At 40.8% G+C, this 26,055-nt stretch overlaps 2 protein-coding genes across 2 annotated transcripts; both read right to left on the bottom strand.

Moving 5' to 3' along the window:
* Positions 1 to 267: 267 nt before the first annotated feature.
* Positions 268 to 16,901, bottom strand: sin3b (SIN3 transcription regulator family member B). Its single transcript, XM_067596979.1, has 19 exons — positions 16,137 to 16,901; positions 14,780 to 14,886; positions 14,148 to 14,301; positions 12,451 to 12,816; positions 11,857 to 12,012; positions 11,453 to 11,581; positions 11,175 to 11,264; positions 10,900 to 11,018; positions 10,518 to 10,731; positions 9,737 to 9,853; positions 9,307 to 9,545; positions 8,510 to 8,693; positions 5,355 to 6,225; positions 4,370 to 4,539; positions 4,102 to 4,275; positions 3,660 to 3,752; positions 3,439 to 3,533; positions 1,875 to 2,073; positions 268 to 1,694 (listed from the first exon to the last, which is right to left on the bottom strand). The coding sequence occupies exons 1-19, from the start codon at positions 16,245 to 16,247 to the stop codon at positions 1,458 to 1,460; spliced, it is 3,825 nt and encodes a 1,274-aa protein (XP_067453080.1). The 5' UTR covers positions 16,248 to 16,901; the 3' UTR covers positions 268 to 1,457.
* A 99-nt stretch (positions 16,902 to 17,000) lies between these two features.
* haus5 (HAUS augmin-like complex, subunit 5) lies at positions 17,001 to 25,776 on the bottom strand. The gene is made up of 19 exons (XM_067596983.1): positions 25,424 to 25,776; positions 25,274 to 25,336; positions 25,029 to 25,061; positions 24,574 to 24,598; positions 24,310 to 24,442; positions 23,298 to 23,457; positions 23,100 to 23,196; positions 22,615 to 22,706; positions 22,423 to 22,477; positions 22,189 to 22,316; positions 22,010 to 22,091; positions 21,686 to 21,840; positions 21,033 to 21,195; positions 20,727 to 20,807; positions 20,394 to 20,539; positions 19,828 to 19,924; positions 19,174 to 19,312; positions 18,861 to 18,993; positions 17,001 to 17,318 (listed from the first exon to the last, which is right to left on the bottom strand). The coding sequence occupies exons 1-19, from the start codon at positions 25,519 to 25,521 to the stop codon at positions 17,216 to 17,218; spliced, it is 1,983 nt and encodes a 660-aa protein (XP_067453084.1). The 5' UTR covers positions 25,522 to 25,776; the 3' UTR covers positions 17,001 to 17,215.
* Positions 25,777 to 26,055: the final 279 nt, after the last annotated feature.

Below are 26,055 nucleotides of genomic sequence, written 5' to 3'. Positions count from 1 at the left end.
ATATAAATCTAAAATCTCAGTTTTTAAGCCAACATGTTTTAAGTCCTTCAAATGCTCATAAAAACATTACTGGGCAAAAGTTTATCTGCTGAGAAAGATGGTGTCATACGACTGAAAGCTCCAGAACAGCAACTAATGGACCTTGTGGCAAGATTTGATTGATTAAAAAAAAAAAAAAAGCATCACTCAGCAGTTATTAGAGCTGCATCTAGTGAGTCTGCAGTATGTCTCTAAAGCCGACAAACAGAAAACCTGCCGATCAGCGTCTAAGAAGGTCACAACTAGGTTGTTTATTTTATGATAACTGATACAGGATAAATGTTATACATTCTATTTTAACACTGATATTTTGCTTTCATTTTCAATGTCAGTATGCAAAAAAAAAAAAAAAAAAAAAGACAATGCGAAGTAAACATTTGGTGAAATCATGAGTATGATACATAATTTGAATGCTTCATCAATATTAAACCAATTCATTTTAAGGACTCCTTGTTGCCCTGGTGATAACTTGTTTAGCTACAACACAAAAAAAAGGGAAAAAATACAAAAAAAAAAAAAAAAAAAAAACAACCCCAAAATGCAAACATCAAGAGTTGGCTGACAGCACACACTGTAAATAACCACGTGATCTTTAGATGTATCAATCGACTCGTGTAAATGCATATATAAAAACACTGGATCCCTGTTGTATATATGCACATACAGTAATAATGCAATTACTAGCTGTGGAGCCTTTACTGGGCTTACAAACAGACAAAATGAAAAGAGCAGGATACACATACATACACACGTTTACCATTATCTCTCCATATAAACCAACCAACAAGCAGAAGGCTCTCTGGCTTTAGAAGCTAAAAACTACACTTGACTTTTTTAAAAAAAAAAAAAGAAAAAAAAAAAAAAAGAAAGAAACAGACATTCACATTTCTGAAACAAATTCCATGATCTCATAACTTCTCGCCTGATCAACCGTCTCCGTCCATCAGTCTCGAGCTCTTTAGTGCCACCGGAGAAGCTAGAATGAGGATGCTGAGGGTGATGAGCTCCGTTTTTTTTTTTTTTTTTTTTTTTTTTTTTTTTGTGCCATCGTGTGCCGACTCATCCCGAGGTTAACGCTCGTCTGATTTACTTCACCGCCCCGTCTTGGTCCTTTTTTTCCTCCACGTCGTCACTCCTCTCACTGTGCACTCGTTCACTGACTCACTTGTTCACAGTCCAGAGTCCTGCACTGTGTCTCTGCCAAGTTTCTTCATCCAACGAGTGAAAGTGAACTGAGTGGTGTGGAGGAAGGTGGAGAAAGTGGGACTGCAGCTGTATGTCTGTGTTTAGTGTATGAATGTCCTGTACGTCCATGCATTTACCTGTATGTGTGTATGTGTGTGTGTGTGTATATGTGTGTGTGGTGTGTGTGTGCGCGCGCACGCACGTCCTGTGTACGTCCGTCTCTACACGGGCCTCTACGGAGAGGCGGGCGCTTTGCTACCGCTGTAATGAACTTGGTATCTGTTGACCGTCTGCCCTTTCACCTCAGTCGACAGGCAGGTGGTCTTGCAGGGGATCATGTCCTCTTCCTCTTCGCCCATTAGCCAATTCTGCACCGAGCGTTCAGCCGAGGCCGTCACGTGATTGGCCAGCCAGCCCTGGTGCCACTTGTCGAAGCGTTCGTGCTGGTTCACCGCCACTCTGTGCTGCGACTGTTTGGAGGAAGAGGAGGAAAAGACTGTCAGAGCTTCATCTCCGAGACACCAAGCAAGATTTAACAAGCAGGGTTTGATTTTTCTGGCGCGTGACGTCATTTATGTTCACCAAACACTGAAAATACACAAATATGCAGTAAACTAACAACTGTAATTAAACGCAGACTCCTCTCCTACCTTTCTGGCCTTGACCAGCGCCCCTCTGCGGTACATGTAGTCCTCGGAGTTCATGACAAACACCATCTTGTGGGTGTTGAGTTTAAAGCGACAGTCCAGGCTCCCGGCGTTCTCCACGCCCAGCTGGCGGTGCCACTCTCTCCTGCAGCGCATCGCCTCCACCTGCTGCACCTGCCAGCGACGGAAACGACGCAGGTTCCTAAGAGAGAAGACAAGTTTAATCTCTGTTAATCTTTACAAACATTATCCATTGTTATCTATTGTTGAGACGGTGGATCTGTAACAACAATGTGACACTAAAGATATGAGAACAGAAACCTTTAGCACTCTGTACTTTACTGGCTCATAATGAGGCGAAGGTGAACTACTCGCCTTTTTAAATAAAGAGCTTCTGTTCAAAGTGCAGTCAGACAGTAAAGTTACAAAAATACATTTTACCGACCACATCCTGTCTAAAGCATTTTTTTTTTCATCCTTGTGCTTAAAATGTAGCAACACTGAAATACAAGTAAACTGTAAGACCTGCACAATCTAATGCAATCAAACACACCAGCAAGTTTAAATTTATGAACATTATTTAGTTTTTGTTGAGACTGTCAGAATTACATTGGTTTAGTGTGTGACTGTGTTTAATTTAGTTTGATTACCTACAGACTCTCAGCACTGTGTTTATTGAAAATGTGATCTTCAATAAACTGAGTGCAGGAATTCAAACTTTGTTTTGCATTACATCCATTATAGATTATTAGATCCATATACTAAAAAAAATGTTTCAAATATTTATATACTGTGGACAAAGTATCTGAAAAACAAATAGGAAAGCAACAAGACGACAAAACTATCTGTTGGACAGAGTGGACACACACTGACTTGGCTGAAAAACTTAAACAAGACACCTGCCTTTAAATTAGAGCATTGAAAATGAAACGTGATCTACTGTATCTAAACCTTAAACCTGCAATAACTGATATCATATGATATCATATGGCCACTTGGGGGCAGTGGAAACAAGTTGTGAACAAAACATTGACACAACTTTATAAATTGACATGGTGAACATGTTAGCAAACAGTTGCTTATTTACACATCCAGTAGATACGGAGCAACTTTATCATTCATTTGGAGTTGTGTTTCTGTCCACCTGGTGAATGTAAGTCCAATATTCACTCTCCTTCAGCTCTGTTTTTATCTCTATCAACTCCTGAGGGAAATATCTGGCTCTTACATGCTCCACTATGTTCACCAGCTAATCTCTGACTGTGTCTGTTTGCCGTGTGGTGCTGAGTAAGTATTATACAGTGAGTTTTTAGAGCTTTTCCTCTGAGCACTGAGACTGAAAACAGTAAAGTTGCAGCTAAACAATAAACTGAAACTCGCTATAAAGCTCCGTAACGCCGAGAGGTGCTGGTGATAATTCTCTGTAGGTTCATCACTATGAGCAACGCCTCTCGTGTTACACATCATCATTTGATACATTTTTCATTAGTGAAATATTGATCACAGCTGCTTTGAAGAATTAAAAGTGTAGAAATAGAAATGTCTGTGTCGAGTTAAAGCGCCATACCTGGGCAGAAATACGGGTTTGAAGAAGTACCCCTCTGCTTGAGAACACAGACTGGACTCCGTTCCTACAAACTGCTCCATGTAGCTTGACAAACACTGCGGGATGAAGCACAGCAAGTTCCATTAACTTTACTCAGTTCAATCACATTATTGATTTTGACGTTTTCTTAAACAGCCTGCGGGAGAAGCGACCATTTAAATGGTTGAAGAAGACGTGTTTACCTGTACATCTAACGGGTCGTCAGCCTGGGCCTCCTCAGTGTCCAGCAGCTCGATGGTCATTGTCACATCACCCTTGTTCTGAATAAACATCACCTGGTGATACAAAACACAAAGAAACATAATTAAATCAAATATAAATCTATTAACTACAGCTGGATAAAACCACACAGGGTTGAAGCTCATACAGAACACAATAAAACTGTTAAACGCTTTGGTTCAAAAGACAGAAACTGACAGTTTTGGTTTATGTAGTTTAAGTGCGTTTATAGTTTCCATCTTGCAGTTTTACAACCGGCTGTATATTAGTAGTACGTTTTATTATCATCTGAAATTGCTGCTTAATAATAAACAGTATTTCCACTGCAGTAAAAAGCAAAAAAATAGAAAACAACAACAGTGAAAATGTCAGGGCCAAACATGCGGTCCAGGACTTCGCTCTCACCTTGAAGCAGTTCTCTTCAGCCATGACTCTCTCAGCTTTCCACTGGTAGCTGGTTTCCCAAGCTGCTCGGACGCACTGCGAGGAGAGGTTCCCCCCTGCTGCCCCCCTCTTCCTCTCCGCCAAGTAAAGATCAACCACCTGCAGACACACCTCGTCGCTCACTAGGTGCTGCAGCTGAAGGGAAACGAAGTAGAGGAGTAGATGTTGATGTTACAACCTTTAAAAAAGCATGAAGCTGGTAAATTGTACGTGTGTTAACTTTTCTTACCTGCCGAATGATGTTATGAATGACCTTGTCGATGGTGAAACCAATGTAGGCGTGAATGGTGAACATCTCTCTCAGCGTGTCTTCGTACTGTGTTGAGTCCAGATTGCCGTCCAGCAGGCTGCGCACCATATCCAGGAAGGCTGGGTAGTACTCCTCCAACTCCACCTCACCTGTGGAATCAGAGACATTGCATCTGTTACAAAACTCTGAGTTTATGACATCATGAATGTGTTTGAGAGGACAGCGTCAGCGTGGGATCTATCCAGACAGAGACAGGACTTGTCTTTGTCTCTAACATGAAAAAAATACTTGAGTTCAAATGCAGAGTTGAGTGTGGATATCATTAATTCAACATGCTGACATTTGTTTCTGCTATTCTGCTGCTTGGAAAACTGAATTAGGAAGAGATTGAAGTGCTTTAAACAGAGCACCACAGGACCTGTAATGTAATAACTTTTTAACACCTGTAGTAAAAGATTTATGCTTTATATTGCTTAAAATCTTTGAATTGCCTCAATACTTATCTTGCAAATACACTCAGGACAGCAAACACAGATAATGTGCTACACCTTATAAAATTCATAATATCACACAAAAGTGTACTAAACTTATAAAAAGCTTTGTCAAATAAAGACCGATAATGTATCTATTATCAATATGAGTCTTTGTAAACATCTGGAATATTTCAAACAAGCCTCTCTCATGGAGCACCACGTCACATGACGATCACTCAACACCATAAAACCTGAGACATTTACATTTAAGGGACTCGACTGACTGAGAAAAGTTTGATTAAATTGCACTTTGTGATTCAATTCAAACTAAAACCTACTGAGATAATAAGCATTTTTACAGGTTATGATTATAAAAACTGAAGAATCTTGTGCTTATTTGTCCGTGTTGAGTCAAGCTGTTGATTTAAACTCAAATGAAAGCCTTTTAAAGTGGCTATTTTAAAATTTGCATAACAGGTAGCTGAACTTACTGGGCTGTTTGAGGCGGAGCTCCATGGCGAGGTCACATGCTTTTTCCCTCCTTCCCTCCGCCATTAGCAGCCTCTCTCTGCTCTGCTCAGCTCGGTGCTCCAGCAGCTGCCGCTCCGCCTGCCGGTAAACCCGCAGCAGCCTCGAACACAGAGTCTGGTGCAGCCGCAAGAAGAAATACCAGTTGTTGTTGACGAAGAAAAGGTTGTAGACGCCGTCCAGCTCCTTCTGGTGCTCCGCTTCAGGGTCGCGCAGGTCCACCTTCTCCCCGGCTGCACCTGAACTCGTCTCCATGGGTGTAGATCCAGGGTTGGATCCGCTGGTCGCTGCGGGCTGGCTCATGCTACTGGAGGTGGTGGACGCCTCGGTGTCCACGGGTTGGGATGGGCTGCAGCGCCTCCGTCTGGACTCGCCGTTCAGCTGCTGCTGGGGTTGGGACTGGTTCTGGGACTGTGACTGGGCAGTTTGAGGTTGAGACTGACTACCTGTGGATGCTGCCGCTCCCGACGCATTATTAGGATTACCACTTCCTCCTCCCGGTGCTGCCGCCGGCACTCCACCTCCTCCTCTCTCTCCTCCTTCTTCAGGCTCAGCCTCCTCATCCGTCCAGTCTTCTGTGTCGCTGAGCTCGCCGCGACGGGAGAAGAACAGGTCGGGGACAAAGTGCTGGATGATGCGCTTGATGTGGTCCTTGTCGTCTTTGTGGATGGTGGGCTGACGCTTGACGTGGTAGATGATGAGCGAGGCGGCGTCCTCCAGGATCTGTTTGTCCTCATATGTAAACACCATGTGAGGCTCGCTGGACGAGGCTGAGCCAGAGCCGTTGCGACCCTGCTGACCAACGCCGCCCTCTTCTGTGCTCTGTTCCTGACGCTGAGATAAACACATAAAGGCAAAAGATTAACGTGGGCAAATTTAGGAAAACAACCAGTGACAGTGAGATTTTAAATAAGTTTCATAGACCTCAGAAATAAAGAAAATCTCCTGAAACGAACATTAAGGGGAGATGATCATCATCCAGGCAACAATGCATGTAATGGATGAAAAGGAAAACACTAAACAAGGAAATTAATCCGAGAAAGAGACTTTTCACCCAAATTATGTGATTTCTTTTTCATATATATTTTCTTTAAAAAAAATCAAAAATTTGATTAATACTGTTCGAAGCTCAATTCAACTTTAGACATGCAGGTAAACGTTTCGTAATGGCAGTTTTATAGTTAATTGGAAAAGTACAGCAGACGTGTCAAAGACTCAATAACATGATCTGTATTTCAGGCTTCGCTCTCTATAAACAAACTGCATTTGTCACGCTTATCAACTGTGTTCACACTCATTTAAAGCACTTGAACGTTTTAAATTATCAAAGAGGTCTTTTCATTTCCACTCTATAGCAGAAGGTCAGTTACTGATCTCCACTTCCATATTTTCAAAAGCTGAATCTACTGCATTGTGATGGAGCCTCTCTCTTTACGTTTTACAGCTTTGTTTATCTCGTTGCTCTTTGTCACTCCATAACAAGCCATCGGTTTCTCTGCTATAGGATTTTGTGTAATGATCATCAAGAGCTATAAACCGCGTACTGATCAACTGTAACTTCTTATTGAGCTTTTGTCAAAAATTATTGGGGATCACTGTTACAACCAAGGCTCAGATACTCTACAGGCCGAGCGCTGGCTCTGGGCATTTATGCCTCAGAACGTTGAATATCAGGGTTTAGACAACATGTTAAACATCAAGGTAGTTACAAGAGTGTAATGTTTTCTCATACAATAAGCTACAACTGCCAGATAAGATGTGAGTCAAGTCTGTGTTCAAGTTTGAGGATGTAGTAGAGTGATGTTGCACTGATTACACAGTAAAGTGTGCAACATAACGTCAACACTTGACAGTATAATAAATACAAAATAACAATGACATCATACAGTGTTGTCATCCGACATCCCACACCCTCTAACTCATGTTATGGAGTCTTTAACCTCTTAAACTCCCCAGGATGCCGGCGTCCTCGGCTGACATGACTGTCTTTCAGAGGCTGTAGCGCATTCAGTTTTAAGCCTAGAGTGAAGATACTGGTATCATATGAAACTAGTAGACCTAAAGCATCCAGTGGTACCATGATAGCTTGTCAGGAAGGGGGCTAAATAACGCTCCAAAGTTAGGCAAAATATTGGTGAGGGAAAAACCGGCATGGCCATTTAAAAAAAGGGGTCCCTTGACCTTTCACCTCAAGATATCTGAATGAAATCAGTTCTACGGGTATCCACGAGTCTCCCCTTTACAGACATGCCCACTTTATGCTAATCCCTTGCAGTTTTTTGCATACAGTATAAATGTGTTATTTGACTGGAAAGCAGAGACTCTTGTGGATTCAATGAGCCAAACTGTATGCATGTTTGATGATGTTTGTCTCCATCATAGCCATTTCACTGTAGTGAGACCATTTTTTGAAAATTGGACTGACTGTATAAAATGACCTATTGTGACCTCAAGAATAATCACAGCCTCACGAAACTTTACAAACACAAACTAGAGACCTCAGGAGTTCAGAGCATGTATGGCTTCCCTAGGTATATTGACAGTAAGGGGGTTCTGAGTAATTTCCAGAGTGCTCACCATCCAATCTCCAAATGTCAAAGGTTTTTGATACCAAATCACAGCATGAATTTTTCTATGGTTTTCCTCAAGGTCTTGGTGTCTTAATGTGGTATTTTGGATGGATTTTTGACCATTTTTATCAATTCTTGAGTTGTCAAAAATTGTTATATTTTGCACCAAATCTATGCAACAAATGGCATCAACCCAAAAATTGCTGCAACAACTTATGAAACATAACTGAGCATGGGGATGGTCATCATATACTTCCATCATAATGTTCTAAGCACTTAAAACGTACAAAATTTGAATAGGCGCCTAACCAAAACACAATGTTTATCACAGATAACATTAACAGAAAACCTGGCACACAGTGCTGAGCTCCATCTCAAATTAATCTTCAGGATCCCAGCTTTCAAATGACATATACAACTTACATACTGTTGACTTACTATCTCCCCCTAAAGATCCCCTGTCCCCCCCTTAAAAAAAGATGGGTCTACGGTAGGGAGGGGGGCAGTGGAAGAGGTTAATGTCAAGCTGACAGGAAGAAAGTTTTTACCTCATCATAGACGCTTTCAATCTCGTTGAGAAGACTCTTTGACCGCAGGGCCTTCATGTCATTCTGTTTGAAGTTGACTCCTTGGTGGTCGAGGGACTTCAGGTAAGCCTTCTCATATTGCTCCCTCCATATCTTATTGAAACCCTGCTGGGCCTCTCTCCACTCCTCTTCCTTGGCTTTCAACCTGTGGAAGACAGCACAACTTCGATGTAAATACTTCACAAGATACAGCCATGTTTATGAAACATGTCATGCTAACGTGTGTGTCACTGCACTTGTTTGTGAATGTGGCAGTTTAAATGTAGGAATTTAAGTATCTGTAGAAGTGAACATGTCACTGTCCATATGTACAGTACATTAAATAGACCAATAAACCATTTTTAGACATAGCTGTTGCTGTTATAGTTCACTTTTGTTGACAGGACACACAGAGATCATTGCATGTTCATACAAGGATCTTACAAATGCTGTCAGCAAATTAACATTTCCATCACACAGTCAGGTTAAAACTCCCTGCTGGTAATATAAATGAATTGTTTGAAATGTGGTGTCTAAATACAAGCGACAATCTCATTACCATACTGCCAATGTTTATAAACATAAGAAAATTAAAACATTCTAGCAAAGTGTCTAATTAACCATGATGTTAATGCATGAACATAAACAGTAGGAAGTAATGATCGCCTGTGAACTTAAATTATTCAGACAACATTAAGAACATAAACAGAGAAGTTCAGCCTTTGAATTTCTTTCATTCAACGTTTAACTGATGAAGAAAAACAGACAACAACTCTGACCTCTTGAGCACCACAGGCACAGCGGTAGCAGGACTCCTCTTCAATCCCTCAATGATCTCAGGGGCCTTGTCACCATAGATCCGATAAACAGCACGACGCTGGATGACCTCAGAGGTGCCGCCCAGGCAGTCATCTAATCTGAATCGGTCCTGGTCTTCGGGTGAAAGGCGGGACAGCTTCTTCTGGACGCTCTCTAGCACCCTGATGGTGGCCAAGTTCGTCTCCAGAACCACGTCCAGCTTGGGGTGGAGAGATACAGACAATCTTTAGACTATAGACAAAAGTACTTAATGTGCTGAAGGTTATAATCTCCTCTTTAACAATAACAGGGTTGCGATGAGATTTAACAATTTGTGATGTTTATAAAAACAAGATCTGATGAGAGCTGTAAAGAAGCAAAAATATACTGTGAAATGTTTGTAGCGTATACCTCAAATCTTTCATCCTCGCAGCGATGCAACTGCTCCTCATAAGGAGTCTTCTTTGAACTGACGAAGGTGGAGTCCTCTGACCAAGAGGGGAATGACACCCAGGTGTCGTTCAGTACCTACACACACACACACGCACACACACACACACACACAGAAAACCATCAATGAGAGAAATCTCTCTACAGGAAACTATTTAATAATGATGTGCTATTCCATCATTTGCTAAATTAAAGTCCCCCTCCACTCAAAAACATCTGTTTCTTCTTCTTGTTACTTCACTTGACTGCTTGAGCTTCACTGTGCAGAATGATTCATGTGCAGTTTGACACTAGAAGGCTGTTTTCAAATTAATCTGCTGAGGGAGTTCACTAAAAATCAGAGTTTAAGTCGTGCACCTACAAGCATGATTTATGACATCACAGCTCATTTGGAGCCAGTGGAGGTCCAGTATGAAAATAAACTTGCAGTGCACATACACTAAGAATAGACTTTTCCCTGAAGTACGAGACATTTTATGTCCAGCAATTAAACTTTTGAATCTGAAAATATTTGCACATTCATAGCATCTGGTTTTCTTTACTGGGGAAGAAATAGCTGTAATTTAGTAGTAATTTAGTGTAATGTTTTTCACAAGTTATCTGAAACGTGTTGTTAAAAACCATATCATACACAAATTATTATTCCAAGCAGTGTATTTTTATATCCCAAAACCTGTTTGGAGGGGACCTTTAAGCATATGCACTGATCTAGTGATAACTCTCAAAATGTAAGTGGATGTACCTCTTTGCATAGGGCAGTGCGCCCACTGCATTTAGGCTGCTGGTAGGTCTTGGGCAGTGCTCTGTAGCTGGACCCCAGGCGCTTGCAGGAGGCATAATCCACCTCCCTGCCCCCTCCCCCCTCCATGTAGCGATCCGACAGCCCTGACACAGCATGAGAGAGCTCTTTGTCCCCCAGAAATGACTTGAACTGTGTGTACAGTTCAGGAAACTTCCTGTGAGGAGATGGATGAAATCATGAGAGACCTGAAATCAGGAACAGCTGACCAAAACCCAAGTGTTTTCCTGCAGAATACTCCCACCAACCCAGTCACCGTATTCATCCACATTTCTCATTATATCCGCCCATTTCACACATTTATCCAGTTCAACCATCTACTCACCCCAGGAAAGGAGTGACTAGTTGTAGCAGTTCAGCTCCCGAAACTACTTCCTGGTTAAACAAGGCGATGCAGCGCAGGAAGTTCTCGTACACTTCCTGGCTTTTAAACAGGCGGCGAACCTGAATGATGTGTGGGTTGACAAGGAACTTAGACCAATCACATAATCAAGAATACATAAAAGAAACACATAAAGAGAGCAATAGAGAGAAGAGGGGAAACGAAAGGAAGGAACAGCATGAACCAATGAGGAAGGAAAGTCAAGATTGATGCCTCACCTTATCGAAGAAGGAGAATTCCCGTAAGACTCCATGTTTGCCAACTGAAGCAAAGGACTGATCTTTGGTACACGAATACTTCATTTTTTTCTAAATTAAAAAAGAAGAAATCAAAAGTTAATTTCTTCAGAGTCAATAATAGTTGGAGCATTTGAATTGTTGCTTTAGGGACATCACAAAAAGTTGCTGAAACGTTTTGAGATCAAGGACATGTATACATACATCGTTACATTGCCTGTGGCGGTCAGTCTAAATAGAGAGAGTTCACACTGTGGTACCTTGAGTAGTGGAGACATGTGCTGCAGTAGTATGGGTCTGGGTCTCTTTTTGTTCTGTTTGGTTATCGTGTCCTCTTCCTCCGGCCTTTTCAGCTGCTCTTTCCCTCCTGTCAGCGAGCTCCCTGTGAACTACAGGAGGGAAAACGCACAGAATCTTTGATAAAGGTTCTACTTCACTGGACTTATCTGTGATGCTTTGTCAACATACTTTCAATTACTGTTTGTAAAGAATAGTGTGTAAAAGTTACATGTTTTGCACAATCCTAATTATTTAACAATAATGTTATCAGCTTGCTCTGGTGACAAGACTGATGGCAAATTGTTTATGCAACATTATAATTTATGATCTGTATCATATTTTGAAATCAGAACAGTTTTTAATCTCCATCTGTTGCTTTACTGACCAGTGATCTCTTGGCGTCGGGCAAGAATTGTCCAAACTCAGCCAGCAGGTCTTCTTGTCCCTTGAAGAGACTGGCAACCTTAGAAAACACCTCATCTTCCGTCATCCCACTGCTGCCTCGATTGCCACGGCTCTCCTTCACCTCCAGTTGCTCCTTCTGAGGGTTGATGGAGGGGAAAAAATTGATTTTAAAAATAGGTGCTGAGGAATCAAACTCAATTAGAAACAGCAGAGACAAGTTACAACTCTCTGGCCTGGCTACACAAGGCCAATACTCTTAATCCAGAAGACACAAACACCGACTGTCTTCTAAGGAGCAGACTGATGTTGAAATTTGATACTAGACAAAACCCCTCAGCTCTGACCTTTGATTTGCTTGTTTAATTCTCATTTTAAAATGTTAGAGGGATTAGGAGGGATTCTCACTAGAATACCAGTAATGTTAGACTCTGCTTTGCTGAAATGCTATAACATTTGGTCAAAATCTTTGAGCTGAAACAGGAGGAAACACAATAACTACCAGTAACCAAAATTACACTTGTCTATGTCACAATTTGCAACTAAAACTTCATCATAAGATTTATCTCTACAATACCTGATATGTATGAAGAATCTCTAAGAAGGCTCTGTAGATCTCTGGGTGGTCCAGGAAACGGTTTTTGATCTTATTCACATAGCTGATGGCACTGTCAAACTCTACGGGACTTGTCTCTGAGGCAGGTGGGGACACGGACGAGGTGGTTGCCTGATTCTGGCTCTCTCTGCTCGTCAAGGGAAGGGAAAGTCTGCTGGGAGGCTCTGGAGGTCCTACTGGAGTTGACGAGGATAGGGACTCTGCTGACGTCGCCTTGACTTCACTGGTCTGGGCAGGTCCGGCTTCGATGCTGGAGGCAGAGGCACTACCTGAGGTGGCGGTCACTGTGGAGCTGGTGACACTCTTCCCCTGTTGGGTGGGGGAAACCTGGATAAATGACAAATGGTAAGAGGTTCAGCTCTAGGATTGGAGGTGCATCATTTGGAGCAAACTGTGCTCTCATTTTTGTTGAACATATCTGCCTGTGAACCAGATGGAGGTTAAAATTTGAAGGTAATTTTTAACATACACTTGCTACAGAAATATGAAACACTTGAACCCCTCTCGTCCCGGTGTTAAATGGATATTTAAAAACCAGATGGCATTTTAATGTATGCATTATTATGTCAATAAAACTGAAAGATGTCCACTGTGTTATTCATACAGGTGTTAAGATTACTGGTAATTCAGTCATTAACCGGCTAGTCAATCAAAAACACACATCTGAACCGTATTCAGTGACAGATTCTAAAACTGGTATGGCTGTCAAACAATTTTGTATAAAAACGTCACGCATGTGTGCGTGTGTGTGGTGTCTGTTAATGTATGCATGACACACTCACACACTTGTTACTCAAGTAGCCCAGTCATATTTGTAACTCAATCCATCCACTTCCTGAACACAAAAATCTCTCAGTTTGCATTTCGTTCTTGACTAGTGCTAGAAATAAGGAAATATGGATTTTTGGTTTTTATCTAGTTACTGCCAGTCAAAACACTTTGATTCACGTATATTCAAAAAGATCAAATCATATCAAAACTGGCCTTAATTAAAACTGAAATTAAGATTAATGAAATCAATATTGAATCAAGTTTGAATCACAGTGCATTAGATCGTTATAAATTCGTCAACAGTTTATACATATATCATCTGAATTAGACTGTAGACATGGCTGGATTACCAACCAGACAAAGCCAGTAACTGCTCCAGGGCCCCAAAAGCCTCAAGTTCACTGTGTGGGAATTACTTTAATTGATTCATATAAACATATAAATGGAAAAGGACTTTTTTCTCTTGTAGATGGGTCCCGTGTCACTATCTTTACAATAACTTCAATATTTTTATTTACATGGTGCATATTCTTAAATAAATTTCCGTTTAAGCGACTTACTACTAAGTTGAATATGAAGGGTGCTGAGGTTCACAGTTCATTTTTGCCCCAAGCAGGTTAATCTGGCCGTGAGCCTGTCTGACATGGGTAGATACCCAGCCATAGTTATGCATCTTATATACGGTACATATTTGTACAATTCAGCACGGTATATTTGACATTGTTTGAAACTGTGGAAAAGTTCTGTGGACTAAAACAATTCAATATTTTCAGCACATCCTCCTTTTTTACTGACAGACACCTTTAGAGGGTTGAAGGTAAATAAAGCACTAGTTCTGATCTAGCTTTTATCCAGTTCGAGTGTGTGAGGGGGAGGGAGTATCTCACCTGTGTTGAGAATGGAGACTGGAGGAACGCCACTCCATTCTTGGGGACTTCTATCCGATACCCCGGTGGTAGGAAGGCGTTGAAGCCTAAGACTAGGTCCGGGTGTCCATGGAAGAGTTGTGACACACGGTTTATCACACCCGGTGTGTCAATGCTATTAAGGAGATCAGGCAGACACAGACATTTAAATGGTTTGGCTGACAGAAGCTTATCATGATTAGATTCCTCTCCTCTGTGCTGCGAGAGGACAACCATCTCCTAATCAAAAAAAAGTGTCATCCAGCTTACTTCTCAGTTGAATAACTAACAATAAATTCTGTTATTCCACACTTACATTTCAAGATGATATCAAGTGTTTGATGATTAGAGTAGGGTGTCAGCCACAGTTTCTTACTAAATGATAATAGCCCTAAAATATGTGGCTAATCCCTGGGTTGTGATGTTTTGCAAAGTAATCAAATTCCGCCATCACCATCTCATGAGTCTGTATGAGGAATCAGCTCATTAAAAATGTATTACTAAAACTGTCTAACTGGCTACTCTTGGGGTAGATGGTGATGAGTAGCATCTTTTTCTGTGCATTACTTTACTACACTTGCGTGTTAAGTACTTGCATATATTGCCATAGATACCTCTGCGACTTGAACTCTTTCATGATGTCAAGAAACTTGTTGTATATGCCAGGATCGTTTGCAAAACGGATTTTGACTTGGTCCAGATATGACAAGGCATCTTCAACCTAAACATAGGAGGAAAAAAAATCTGATTATAATGCAGCACAAAGCACAATCAGTCCCACCTGAACTTACAGAGCATTTTTTTGACAAACATCCTGTTGGGCTGTTAGTGAAGCAGGATCTTACAAAAAAGGTGTTAATCCAGCTCTCAGATACCTTTAACTTATTCGATCAAACAATGGCTTTTCTACACATCAATGGCTAAATTGTTTCCCATTCATAATTAGCTACACAGGCAAATACTCAAATTACAGGTAGTGCGACTAACAAATGTAAATATTTTCAGTGCAGAATTTCAATTTGTGGATTTTTTAATCGAGTCGTTATTATTATATACATCATATAATCATGTAGTAATTATAATTTTATTATACAGGTCATGTTTGGTGTCTTCATTGTCTAACTGAAGTGCTATATCAACAAATGCACTAGTTAGCTGTACAGGCTGTACAAGTAAATAAATAAATAAACGTTGAGTACAAAAACACACGGAGCAGCTTTTGTTCATTGGACCACAGCTCTCTTTATTTACAACATCCAAGCTAGGTTAGGCTACGATTTAAAAAAAATATATATGTGTGTTCACACAAAGCATTGTCACAAATAGTCCACATCTGAAGAGGGCTGTTGTAGCTAACGTTAGCCAACAGCCAGTCAACTGACGATAATAACTCCACTAACACTTACAACACCTACCCACATACAAATTTATACAATACGTTTAGTCACTGCTGGTCCACAGCCAACAGTGTCGTGCTGGCAAAAAAACAGTACGGTGAAATTCAAACACTGCGATAACAAAGACATGTCTAATGAAGCTGCTAATCAAGTGAAATAGCCGTTCTTGGCTAGCCTGGCTGACGTCCTCCACTTTGTTCAGGGTGGCTGAAAACCCGAACAAGGAGGAACTTCCCACAACCGAGGTTTGAGTTAACGTCTGCTCACAGTAGCTGTTATTGACACCGTAAATAAGAAACTACCGCTAACTGTCTCACTCGACTTGCCTGCTCAGATGTTGTTTAATAAAATACAGCTTCCACATTTAACCTTAAATGTCAATGTTCGGCTGTTGAGCAATGAATTACTTTTAATAGGCCAGCGAGCTAACTAACGTTAGCCAGCCGTTGCTTTCACTACTCTCGACGTTAAGTGGAGACACAGAAAAGCCTAAAATCCAATGCAATGATCCGACGAACAAAATGGTTCTGACTCTGAGGGACTTTTCCCTTGTCGTGTCCGTTGTTCTTCTTACCTTCAGCTTCTGGAAGTGCTGCTGCTGCACTTGCTTTTGTGTTATAACGTAAGGCTTGTCTTGAATTTGGTTTATTTGCTTCGCGGTGCTGTGTGCCTGAATCTTCGCCATTATCCCGGCGACGGGAGGCTCGGGAGCCACTACCACCACAACTTGAGAGGGAAGCCTCGGTGTACCTCCAGTTGTTGGCTAGCCGACAAACCTTCCTCTCGGTCGGGAAGCCAGCCTGCCAGCAAGCAGCCCTACTTTGCCTGGCTGGACAGTCTCGGCACAGCGCAAAAGGACGGAAAATCCAGCAGAGTGGAGGGTGATGACAGACAAGCTGCTACTCGCCGCGACTTTGATTAAACATCACCATCGATTTAAACAAGCTGAGGCAAGAAGCGTCGGCAAATAAGCTAAAGGGACAATGGTTGCCGTTTATCGTATTTAAAATAACTATCGACTGTCTCTTTAAATTCGGCGGCAGCGGTCTAGTCTTGGCGTCCGGAAGCCAGAGTAGGAGTGAAAAATTGAAAAAAAAAGAAGAGTGAAAAATTGAACTGCGCATGCGCATCGAGGGGAGGAGCTGAGTTCACAAGAATCAGATTGCTCCACTCCCCCTCCACTGCTACAAAGGAACAATGTTACCCCATGCAAAACGATAGCTGAACACTTCACACTGCACCCGCAGCTGGCTACAAGATCAACGATGACAGTGAGACAGATCAATACTGGGCCAGTGCTGGACGTATACATCTCTTAAAGGAAGCATACGAGCAAAATGCAGCTTGTTCTTCAATGCGGAGCTAACAGACGCAGTTTGGGACAACTTTGCATTGTGATTTTTGAGTGAATTTCAAAGGAAGACAAGAACAGATCATATGCATTTTAAATCTATTTATTAGTTACAGACTTTCACATAGTAAAACAACAAAAGGGTTAATGATTTACAATTAAAAAAAGGAAACAGTTTGTTGTGATCATAACCACTACCTCTTTACAACATGTTTGTGCATGTCCTGACTACTGTAGCCGGGTAGTTTTACTACCAAAAGATGCTGAAAGTGATCTCCTAGTGTTAACTTTAAGATGTCCCCCTAGGAGGCTTTGGCAGCTAGTTTCCATCGTTGTAGCCACTCTTGAAAAGTCAGTCCTCCTTTACTGACCTCAGGTAGGACATGCTGCGCTGGTCGATCCCACCTACAAGCATGAACACACACAAAACAGAAACAGTTAACCTGCAATACAGACCTTGAGCTGCTGACTGGAGGTATAAATTAAATAAAAACAATACCAAGACATTCATGTTTACAAAAAAAATCTATATGAGATCAAAGCAGCAAAGGTTTAAACTAGAGTTTAGTACTGATGGACCCTGAAAGAAAACAACTTGGGTCGTCTTTTCATGTAACTTCTGTCATTTATGATAACATTTACTCAGCATAGAGCTAGATGAGATGTTTGATATCAATATCACAATACTAAGAGTATTTTTTTTATATAAATAGTATATCAATATCTCAATTGAGTACAGAATCATATAAATGATTAAACTGATGTTAAATGAATTGTGCTCCACTCAGAGTTACATAAAGACAGAATTTAGAGACACAGTAATACAATATGTTCATATCAACACTATATGATTACATTCAAAGTGGATCACCCAGCCCAACACTGTCCCCCACCCCCCACACCGCTATTGATGTTTAGTGATGCTTGTCTGGGTGAGCTAGGATCCACAACACACCTGAATCTAATTAAACTGTTAAACCCAAAAACCCCATAAAACGCAGTGTATGATGAACTGCGACACCTCCTCCCCCATAAAACATACAGACATAAACGGGTCATTTCTCCTCCACAGGACAGGTTATCAGGACTTAGCCTGTCATACTACAACTCAAGACAACATGGTCCTGACTCTTCGGGCCTAATAAAAGCTAACAAAACTCTGTATGCAAAACAGCACAACTGAATAAGGGAAAATGACAAGACTTACTTCTGCATTTCTCATATAGCGATGTGTCATGAAAGTGCTTGTGTTTATTGTTTCAGTCAGTATCACAAGAAAATGTTTAGTGCATCCGTAGGAAAATGTGCACTGACCTCAACTAAAGCAATAGTGATACTGATAATAATTTAGAACATGTCTAAATCCTGAACGTACTTGAGTGACGGAAATGCTGAATTTTTAACATATAAAGGCTAATCTAAGCGACTGTTCAGGCCTTTTCCATATTTTTATTTGGGAAAATGAGCATGTCTACATGGTCGGGATGAAGTCGGGAGCGTATTTTTGTTTACACTAAGTCCTGCCGTGGAAAACACCCTCTCTTTTTGACGACTGAAGTGGTCTTTGCATGTTTCTCCTGCTTGTGCAGTAGCATCTAAACCCATGTGAGATGGGCTATACTGCCCTCGTGCGGAAGAGAACCAAACTGCACGTGCCATACACGTTTTACCGGTGTTAAACCGTATTTGGTGATTCTGTGACCTGCAGCGTTGGAAGAAGTACTCAGATCCTTTACTTAAGTAAAAGTATCAATACCTCAATGTAAAAATACTTCATTACAAGTAAAAATCTTGCATTTAATACTCTGAAAATAGACCCAGATCTAAACAAAGAAAGGATTATCTTTTATAAAAATGTTGAAAGGAAACTAGATACTAAAAACCTTAATGTGGTGCATTCTACCCATTAGTTTTCAATCAGTCATTTGCTTTAGAAATCTGTCTCACCAGTAAGAGATGGCAGTTTTGGCCTGGTCCGCGTAAGAAAGGCCTTGCACACAACGTTGGGTGAAGCCTCTGACTCTTGGTACCAGAGACTTCAGGAGCTTCTGATCCTCCTCGATGACTCTGGACAGCAGGGCTGAGAAACACAATGAGGACAAAAACTGATTACAATCTTGAACATTCTTCTTTTTGCTCAGGTAATGCAAATTCATCATGATATAGAGAATCTACAGACAGCCTTGTACTGTTTAACAGCACTTGTTACAGTCTCTTTTAAGGACAAAAAAAGCTTCACTTGATGCTTTCCTCTGATTACCTTTTTGATCAGATGCATGCAGCAGCTCTGCTTCTTTCTGTGTTTTCTGCAGAGTAGCAGAGTGGAGCTGCAGTAACTGGCGAAGAAAACGCAACTCGAGCTGTTGGGATCGAGCCTGGGAACACAACTCCTCCGGAGCCTGAGGAGTTTAAGGATAATGAAGAAAAGAAGAAGAATGAGAGATAAAAATACACAGTTAAAACATTATTTGCAATGCCAAATTCTGAGAAACAGTCACACTGAGTTCTCCAAACCAGAGTGTGGAGGCACTGTCACTATTACTATTACAGCTGCTACAGATACTTAAATACATTTTAAAATGTGAGAAATTGCATTAATTTTGGCATTAAAGATATTCAAAAATAAAGAAATTAAAAAACTTTTTTGATACTTTTTAGTGTTTAAAATACACAATTCTGCTGTCTGTTTTTTTTCTTCATTTTAATGTGTGAGAAAAGTTTAATAGTTATAGAATTACAGTCAATAGTTACTGCATAAAATCATAATTTATTAAATCAAACTGAAAAGAAATAACTCTCGATTTGAATCATAAAAAATTGAGAATCATGAATTAAACTGACACTCCTCCACAGTGTTGCGCTGGGTAAGAAGAAAAAGGAGGACTGGTTGATGTATTAATGTGCCAACTCTCACCTTGTACAGTGGGAACGCGACACTCTGACACATGCTGCTGAAGGTCGGGGACTGCAAGCGATTGATAGACAACCACGACGCAGGGATCCTTTGTGTTCTGAAACAACAGACATCTAGTTCACTATTCGATTTCTGTTCAGAAACAGTCAAGCACCTGATCAAGAGTGTGATTAAATGACAATGCTGCTGATTTGACTTGTGGAGCACTCTTAAAGGCTTTATTCCACTGCAGCTGGAGCCACAGGTGTACCAAAGATGAAGTAGGATCGTTTCCTGACACATAGTACTGTTTATACTCCCTCCCTCTGTGAGTTTGTAATTCATCATGAACTGCAACAAAACTCAACATAACTAAGAGGAAAAAAGTAGACAGCGTGTGTAGTGTCACCCCCTTTTTTTCTTAAATACCAAATACAAATTCTGCCGTCAGTGAAGTTGTACTTGAATATGAAGTGTTCAATTTGAGCTCACACTTGTGATTTTTTTTTACTGGGTGGTAACAAAAATAAAATTCCTTTGTTGATGTTCTGACCTACCTGGAGTTTACTTCTTCAACATGTTCTTACCCTTCAACAGTCCTGCGGTCCAGAGCCTGAAGCGAAACCGTTCCCAACTGTCTGGCCTCCTTTGAAATGGAGTTCCTGAGACTGTTGGCGGCTGTGGTGACATCCTCAAACTGTGGTACCAGCTTGCCCTGAAGGAATTCCTGTAACTGAAAACACGCAGCCAGACAGAGGGATTGATTGTTCACAAATTTTCTTCTTTGTGGCAAGTTTTTTTGTCGTTTTTTTTTTTTTTTAAATCTTAAAAAGACCAAAACAAGCTCTTTCACCAAAGCATGAAGCAGGCCGTATAAATAACCTCTCTATCTCAGTGTCATAGATTGCGAAAATAAGCACCTCTCTGTGCAGGCGGATCAGTTCTGTCTTGGTTGTGGAGTTCCCCTTAATCAGACCTCTGATCTGATCCTGTCTGAGAACCTGGAGAGAGACACAACAATAAAGCATGTGTAAGGATATAAGTTGCAGAAATACTGACAGCTCTGATCCTGAAGTTGATATTGGTCAGACAAATCAAGTTGTTTATCCCCAAACAGTTAACAGGACATGTAACCAAATCCTCTAGACCACATTTGCTAAATGTTATTATACTGATATATCTACAATAAATAAAAAATGATTTATTTATTATCCGTTCACTCTCACCACTAGTTGTCTGAAGTCCAGAATCCTCTGCCACTGGTTTTGGAGGTTTCTGAGCGCCTCCTGTCGGCTTCTGGCATGCTGGTCAAGCTGAACACACTGGTCTCGAATATGATCCCTTACTGCAGCCTGCATCACACACTGGAGCTCCAGCTCTAGAACTGACCTGCCAGAAATACATTAAGTCCAAGAAATAAAAAGACAGACATGGTAAATTCTTCAAAAGTAGTTTTACATTTGCCATCCTGATCAAATCAGTCTCTAATTTGACTGTTGGCTATTATATGATTATAGTTAACTAAACCAGGAATAAGACTATATTGAGCCTTCAATATACAAAAGGAAATAGAATTTTAATGTTCAGTTAAAAATAATGAGCTCCTCTTTTAAAAGGAATTATTAGGCTTTTTCATGATTTTCCACATCTATAATAGAAATTCCCGTGACCAAAATGTTATTCCTGGACTAAATGTACTAATAATGTGGCTCAAGTTTTCCTAGCGATTGATTTTGTTTGGTGCTTCAATACTGCTGCATTAGTACAGACAGATTTAAGAGGATTCGTTCTATTTCTAAACGTACTTATTTCATAATCTACCAGGAATTCTGTGACTTGTGTGAATCTCAAAAATGAACTCTACAGTGAGTGGACTTACAGTGCCATGGTGTCACTTTGGAGCTCATCTGCAAAACCAGACACTTCATGCTCAGCCTCCTTCCTGCGGGCCTGCAGCTGGTTTCGGAGCTGCTGGACTCTGGAGCGAGTCTGAGCTAAGTCAACTAAACTCTGCTCCACCTCCTGCCACGCAGCCTGGAACCACACGTGCATACAATTTCTCAAATAAAAACATGTTACTCGCAAATTTTGAGAAAAACATGAAGCTGTTTTCATCTATTACAAACTTGTGTGATTATATTATTTAGTGTAAGTGTGCATTTGTGTCTATGTGAGTCCATGGGTGCAGGTTTATGAGCAGCACCTGTAAAAGAGTCTGAACAGGTGGCAACTCGTTATCCTCTTCTCCTGAGATGTCCAGTAGGTGATTGCTTTCATAGCGGAACCTGCAAAGAGAACGGCAGTAACACTGTAACACAACAAACTTTTGGGTTTTAATAGTCTTAAAAAAACATTATAACAGTTTAATAAGTGTTTGCTTACTGTAGAGCTGTTACATCCCGTGTCACATCTAGAGCGGAGAGCTTCTCCTCCAGTTCCTTCTGTTCTCTGGAAGCTAAATATTGCAGTGCTGAGAGGACATGGTTTGGAGGATAACCACCCAACAGGTTCTGATGACATGACAAGTAACAACATGTTAATTCAAAGTGAAAAAGTAATGACGGTTCATTCACAAGTACCAAAATATTTAGTGAAATGTGGTGAAAATGCACCAACCTCCACAGCACTCAACCAGTAATGAAACACTGCAGTCCTCTGTTCACGAGTCATACTGAAAGGGGGGGGGGGATTATGAAAAAAAAAGAGATGTTGACAATATTCAAAAAAAAAAACAAAAAAAAACAAACAAAAAAAAAAAAAACACACTGTGAATTGTAGATCTATAATTAAAAAGGTATCCACTGTTACCGTGTGGCTGTAGAGTCTCCTGTTTTCAGTTCACTCTCTTGTAAAGACTGATAGAACTGGACCCTGTCGTAACACAGCTCTCTCACTTCACGCTGATGAAAGAAGATAAAAGAAATGGGATGGTTTGAATCTGTCAGCAGCTGTTTGATTTGCTGCTTGTTGCGAATATTGCGTAACTCAAATTTGTGTGCAATTGAAAATCAAATCAGTAGGTGTCTCTATCAGCTATAGAGCTATAAAATATTCCAGTTTCTCATTGCTGCTTCTAACCTAAGATGGCATTCACTGTATGTTATTTTTATGAATCAATGTCTCCTCCGAACATGCTGTGGAACATTTTTGCCAGTTGTCTTATTCATTCTTTATTTTTCACGCTTTCTGGTTGAAACATGTGATTGTGGAGAGTATTTAAACACCAACACTGTGTCTGATAGATGAAGAACACTCTACTCAGTGGAATACAGACCAGATTTAGCAGCTCTTACCAGGACCTGTGCCTCTGCTGCAGCTTTAGAGTTGTCACCATCGCTGCTGCTGCTGCTGGAAGACTGATTCTCAAACAGCACTTCCATCTCTGCTTTCCTGCGACGCACAAAACGGCACTTATTTTTAAATTGTAAACTGCCACATTAGTAGCATGTAAATGATCTCACTTCACTGCAACTTTCCATTTTCTGCCTCACCTGACCATCTGCTCCAGTGCCTGGCAGTGCCCACTGATCTCTTGTGTATCATCAGAGAGCACCTTGCGATCCGAGATGCAGCGCTGCCTGAAGGCCTGTAGGAGCAGCTTTCTGCGCTGACTGTCCTCCACCTTGGTCCAGGTGCAGCTGATAGACTGCTCTGTTAGTTAAAAGCAGGAAACACCGGTGTGGACGATCACTTTAAATATTGACAAAAAATGGTAAATAGACTAAGGCTGCCACAATTATTTTCACTATCAATCTGCAGACTATTTTTAAGATTTATCATTTTGTCTAGAAAATGTCAGAAAAATAGTGAAAAATGCATGTCAGAATTTCCCAGTCAAAGGTGTTTAGTTTACTTTCACATGCAACAAAGAAAAGCATTGTGTGTGAATGGATGAATGAGAGGCAAATTTTAGAGGCACATTTTAAGGCGAAACCAGCAAACTTTTGGCATTTTTGCTTTAAAAAAATGACTGACATGATTATTCGATTATCAAAATAGTTTCCAATTAATTTTCTGTCGATCAATTAATCAATCAATCATTGCAGCTCTAAAATGGATTGCATTTATATAACACTTTTTCAAAAGTGCTTTGCAATTTTCCTCTCATTCATCCATTCACACACACATTCACACAAACTGCAATTTGCTCGGTTGACCATCTGGAGCAACTTGGAGTGAAGTGATTTGCTGAAGGACACTTCAAGATGTTGATGTGAAGCTAAAGATGGGCCCAAGCATCGGCTCATACACAATGGAATGACTTTCTGGCTGCTGACCTCAGCAACAGATAAAGGAGTCATCTGGTCATACATGTACTCAAATTATACATTTTTAAGAAATGCATCCACCAGCAGACACATTATTCTTCTCTTCTCTTGGTCAATTGCAATTTTACATTCAGCATTTAAGCAAAGAATGTGCATTCGCTGATATCGATATCAAAATTAAATACTATAATACAGTTAAACAATACCCTGACCTCACTGCATATAATGTACTGACCTTGAGTGGCCAACTGTTCCTCTGTTTCGCTGATCTGAGAGTCCAGGTGACTGATCTCAGCTCTGAGCTGCTCTATCTTCCTCTGAAGCTCGCTCTGCTTAGCAGCCTCACTCTGGCCCTCGGTCTGCTTCAACTGAGGATGTACGAACACCAGCAGATACAGACACATTACATTATGTCAGTGGGTTGCTTACTGAAACAAACAAACAAACAAAAAATCACCTGGTACTTATAAAATAAAAATGAAAACAAGTTGTAGCCTACCTCTTTGTCTTGAAGCACTTTGTACCTTGAAGTTAATGGTGTTAAGGTAATTACTGAACAAATATTAAAACACAGTAGTCATGGTGGGTGAGAAATTACAGTATAGTTTGAACAAATTGGTACATCAAGTATACCCTGAAAGACATTTTTGAAATATCTGTGGGCATTTATAAGACAACAGTTTACAGAGACAGGGAAATGGAAAAACAACATGAAACATAGTGTCACCCTGCAAGTTTCTGAACCAGGAACTTTGTGGTTACATGTACGCTGGGGCCCCAGGAAACCCCAAGAAAACGTACAACAGAGACTGTATGTTGACATTAAATATGCAAACACTGAGTCTACAGCAAAGATACCGACCATCTCCTGCAACACAACACACATTAAGTTGCTATGACTATTGCAAGGACACCAGCAGCGTTAGGATCCTCACTCAGAGCCAGAAAGGATACCACTGAAGATTGCCACGCATGATCCTCACGTTCCTGGAAGAACAGAGACACAGTCAAGAAGCTATCATTCATTTTTTGCTCGTCTGTCTAATGTTAGTCCAACAGTGTGCAGAGAGAGACTGCTGTTTATTTATGAGACCACACAGACACCACAATGAGGACTGATTAAGTTATAGGGTTACATGCAGCATAGCATAAAAATCTATGAAGAGGTTGCAGCCCAGCAAGACAGTGTAAAGACTAACCTCTGTTGAAAAACGTGTTGTATGACATATTTCCATATTGACTTTCCTGTCCCAACGCACAGCCTGAAAAGAAAAAGCACTAATTAACCCTGCGAGTCAGCAATATCAGCTCTATGATAGTATGGAAAGCAAAGGCAAAGTGATACCGACGTTTTGAAATAGCTGTCATTTGGCAGGGTGTCTGGGGGAAGAGTGAACTCCTCTGTCGCCCATCGTTTCAATTCCTGCACAAGATTTCTGTCCGCCATCCTGACCAACAACGGAAGGTAAACAACTCACCTAGCTAACAACACCAACAAGCTAACTTACTTACGTGTCAATTACTTTGCTTGAGTTGTTAACTGAATCTAGCTAACTGCAGTGTAGGAGAAGATACCCCTTCGCCTTTATTACATGTAGGTTAACTCCCTAATGACAACATTGTTTTGACCTAAAATTGAAACTTTCCATTTCCCGCCCGTTTACGCTACTTCCGGTCAGTATATCCGTTGAAGTAGCGCCGCCGCTGGTTATTGTTGGTTATTGTTTTTTTTCCCCTACCGCATTGTGCGAAGACCCGCCCCTACTCTGCCACTGATTGGCTCTGACCTTGATATTCTTAAACTAATCCAACCAATTTAATCAAAGAAGGCAACGAGTACTAGCCAATCAGAGACAGAGTAGGGCGGGTCTTCGCGGAATGCAAATGGGTAAGAAAATAAGGGTTTTTTCCTTCTTTCTTCTTTTAATTAACAAAAAGATATTAAACTAACATTCAGGTAAACATTAGCAGCACATACAAA

The sequence above is a fragment of the Thunnus thynnus genome, chromosome 8 (genome assembly GCF_963924715.1).
Source record: "Thunnus thynnus chromosome 8, fThuThy2.1, whole genome shotgun sequence".
NCBI lineage: Eukaryota > Metazoa > Chordata > Actinopteri > Scombriformes > Scombridae > Thunnus > Thunnus thynnus.
The sequence above is the reverse complement of the archived record's forward strand: the minus strand, read 5'-3'. Positions and strand labels throughout refer to the sequence as shown.

Excerpts from the sequence above, each read along its gene's own strand:
- sin3b (XM_067596979.1), bottom strand. The coding sequence starts at position 16,247 with ATGGCGAAGATTCAGGCACACAGCACCGCGAAGCAAATAAACCAAATT. Across the intron at positions 3,534-3,659 it reads ACGACCCGTTAGATGTACAG|TGTTTGTCAAGCTACATGGA; the intron begins GTAAACACGTCT and ends TTCATCCCGCAG. Across the intron at positions 2,074-3,438 it reads AAACCCGTATTTCTGCCCAG|GAACCTGCGTCGTTTCCGTC; the intron begins GTATGGCGCTTT and ends CTTCTCTCTTAG.
- haus5 (XM_067596983.1), bottom strand. The coding sequence starts at position 25,521 with ATGGCGGACAGAAATCTTGTGCAGGAATTGAAACGATGGGCGACAGAG. Across the intron at positions 22,092-22,188 it reads CGGGATGTAACAGCTCTACA|GTTCCGCTATGAAAGCAATC; the intron begins GTAAGCAAACAC and ends TTCTCTTTGCAG. Across the intron at positions 20,808-21,032 it reads TGGACTTCAGACAACTAGTG|GTTCTCAGACAGGATCAGAT; the intron begins GTGAGAGTGAAC and ends GTCTCTCTCCAG.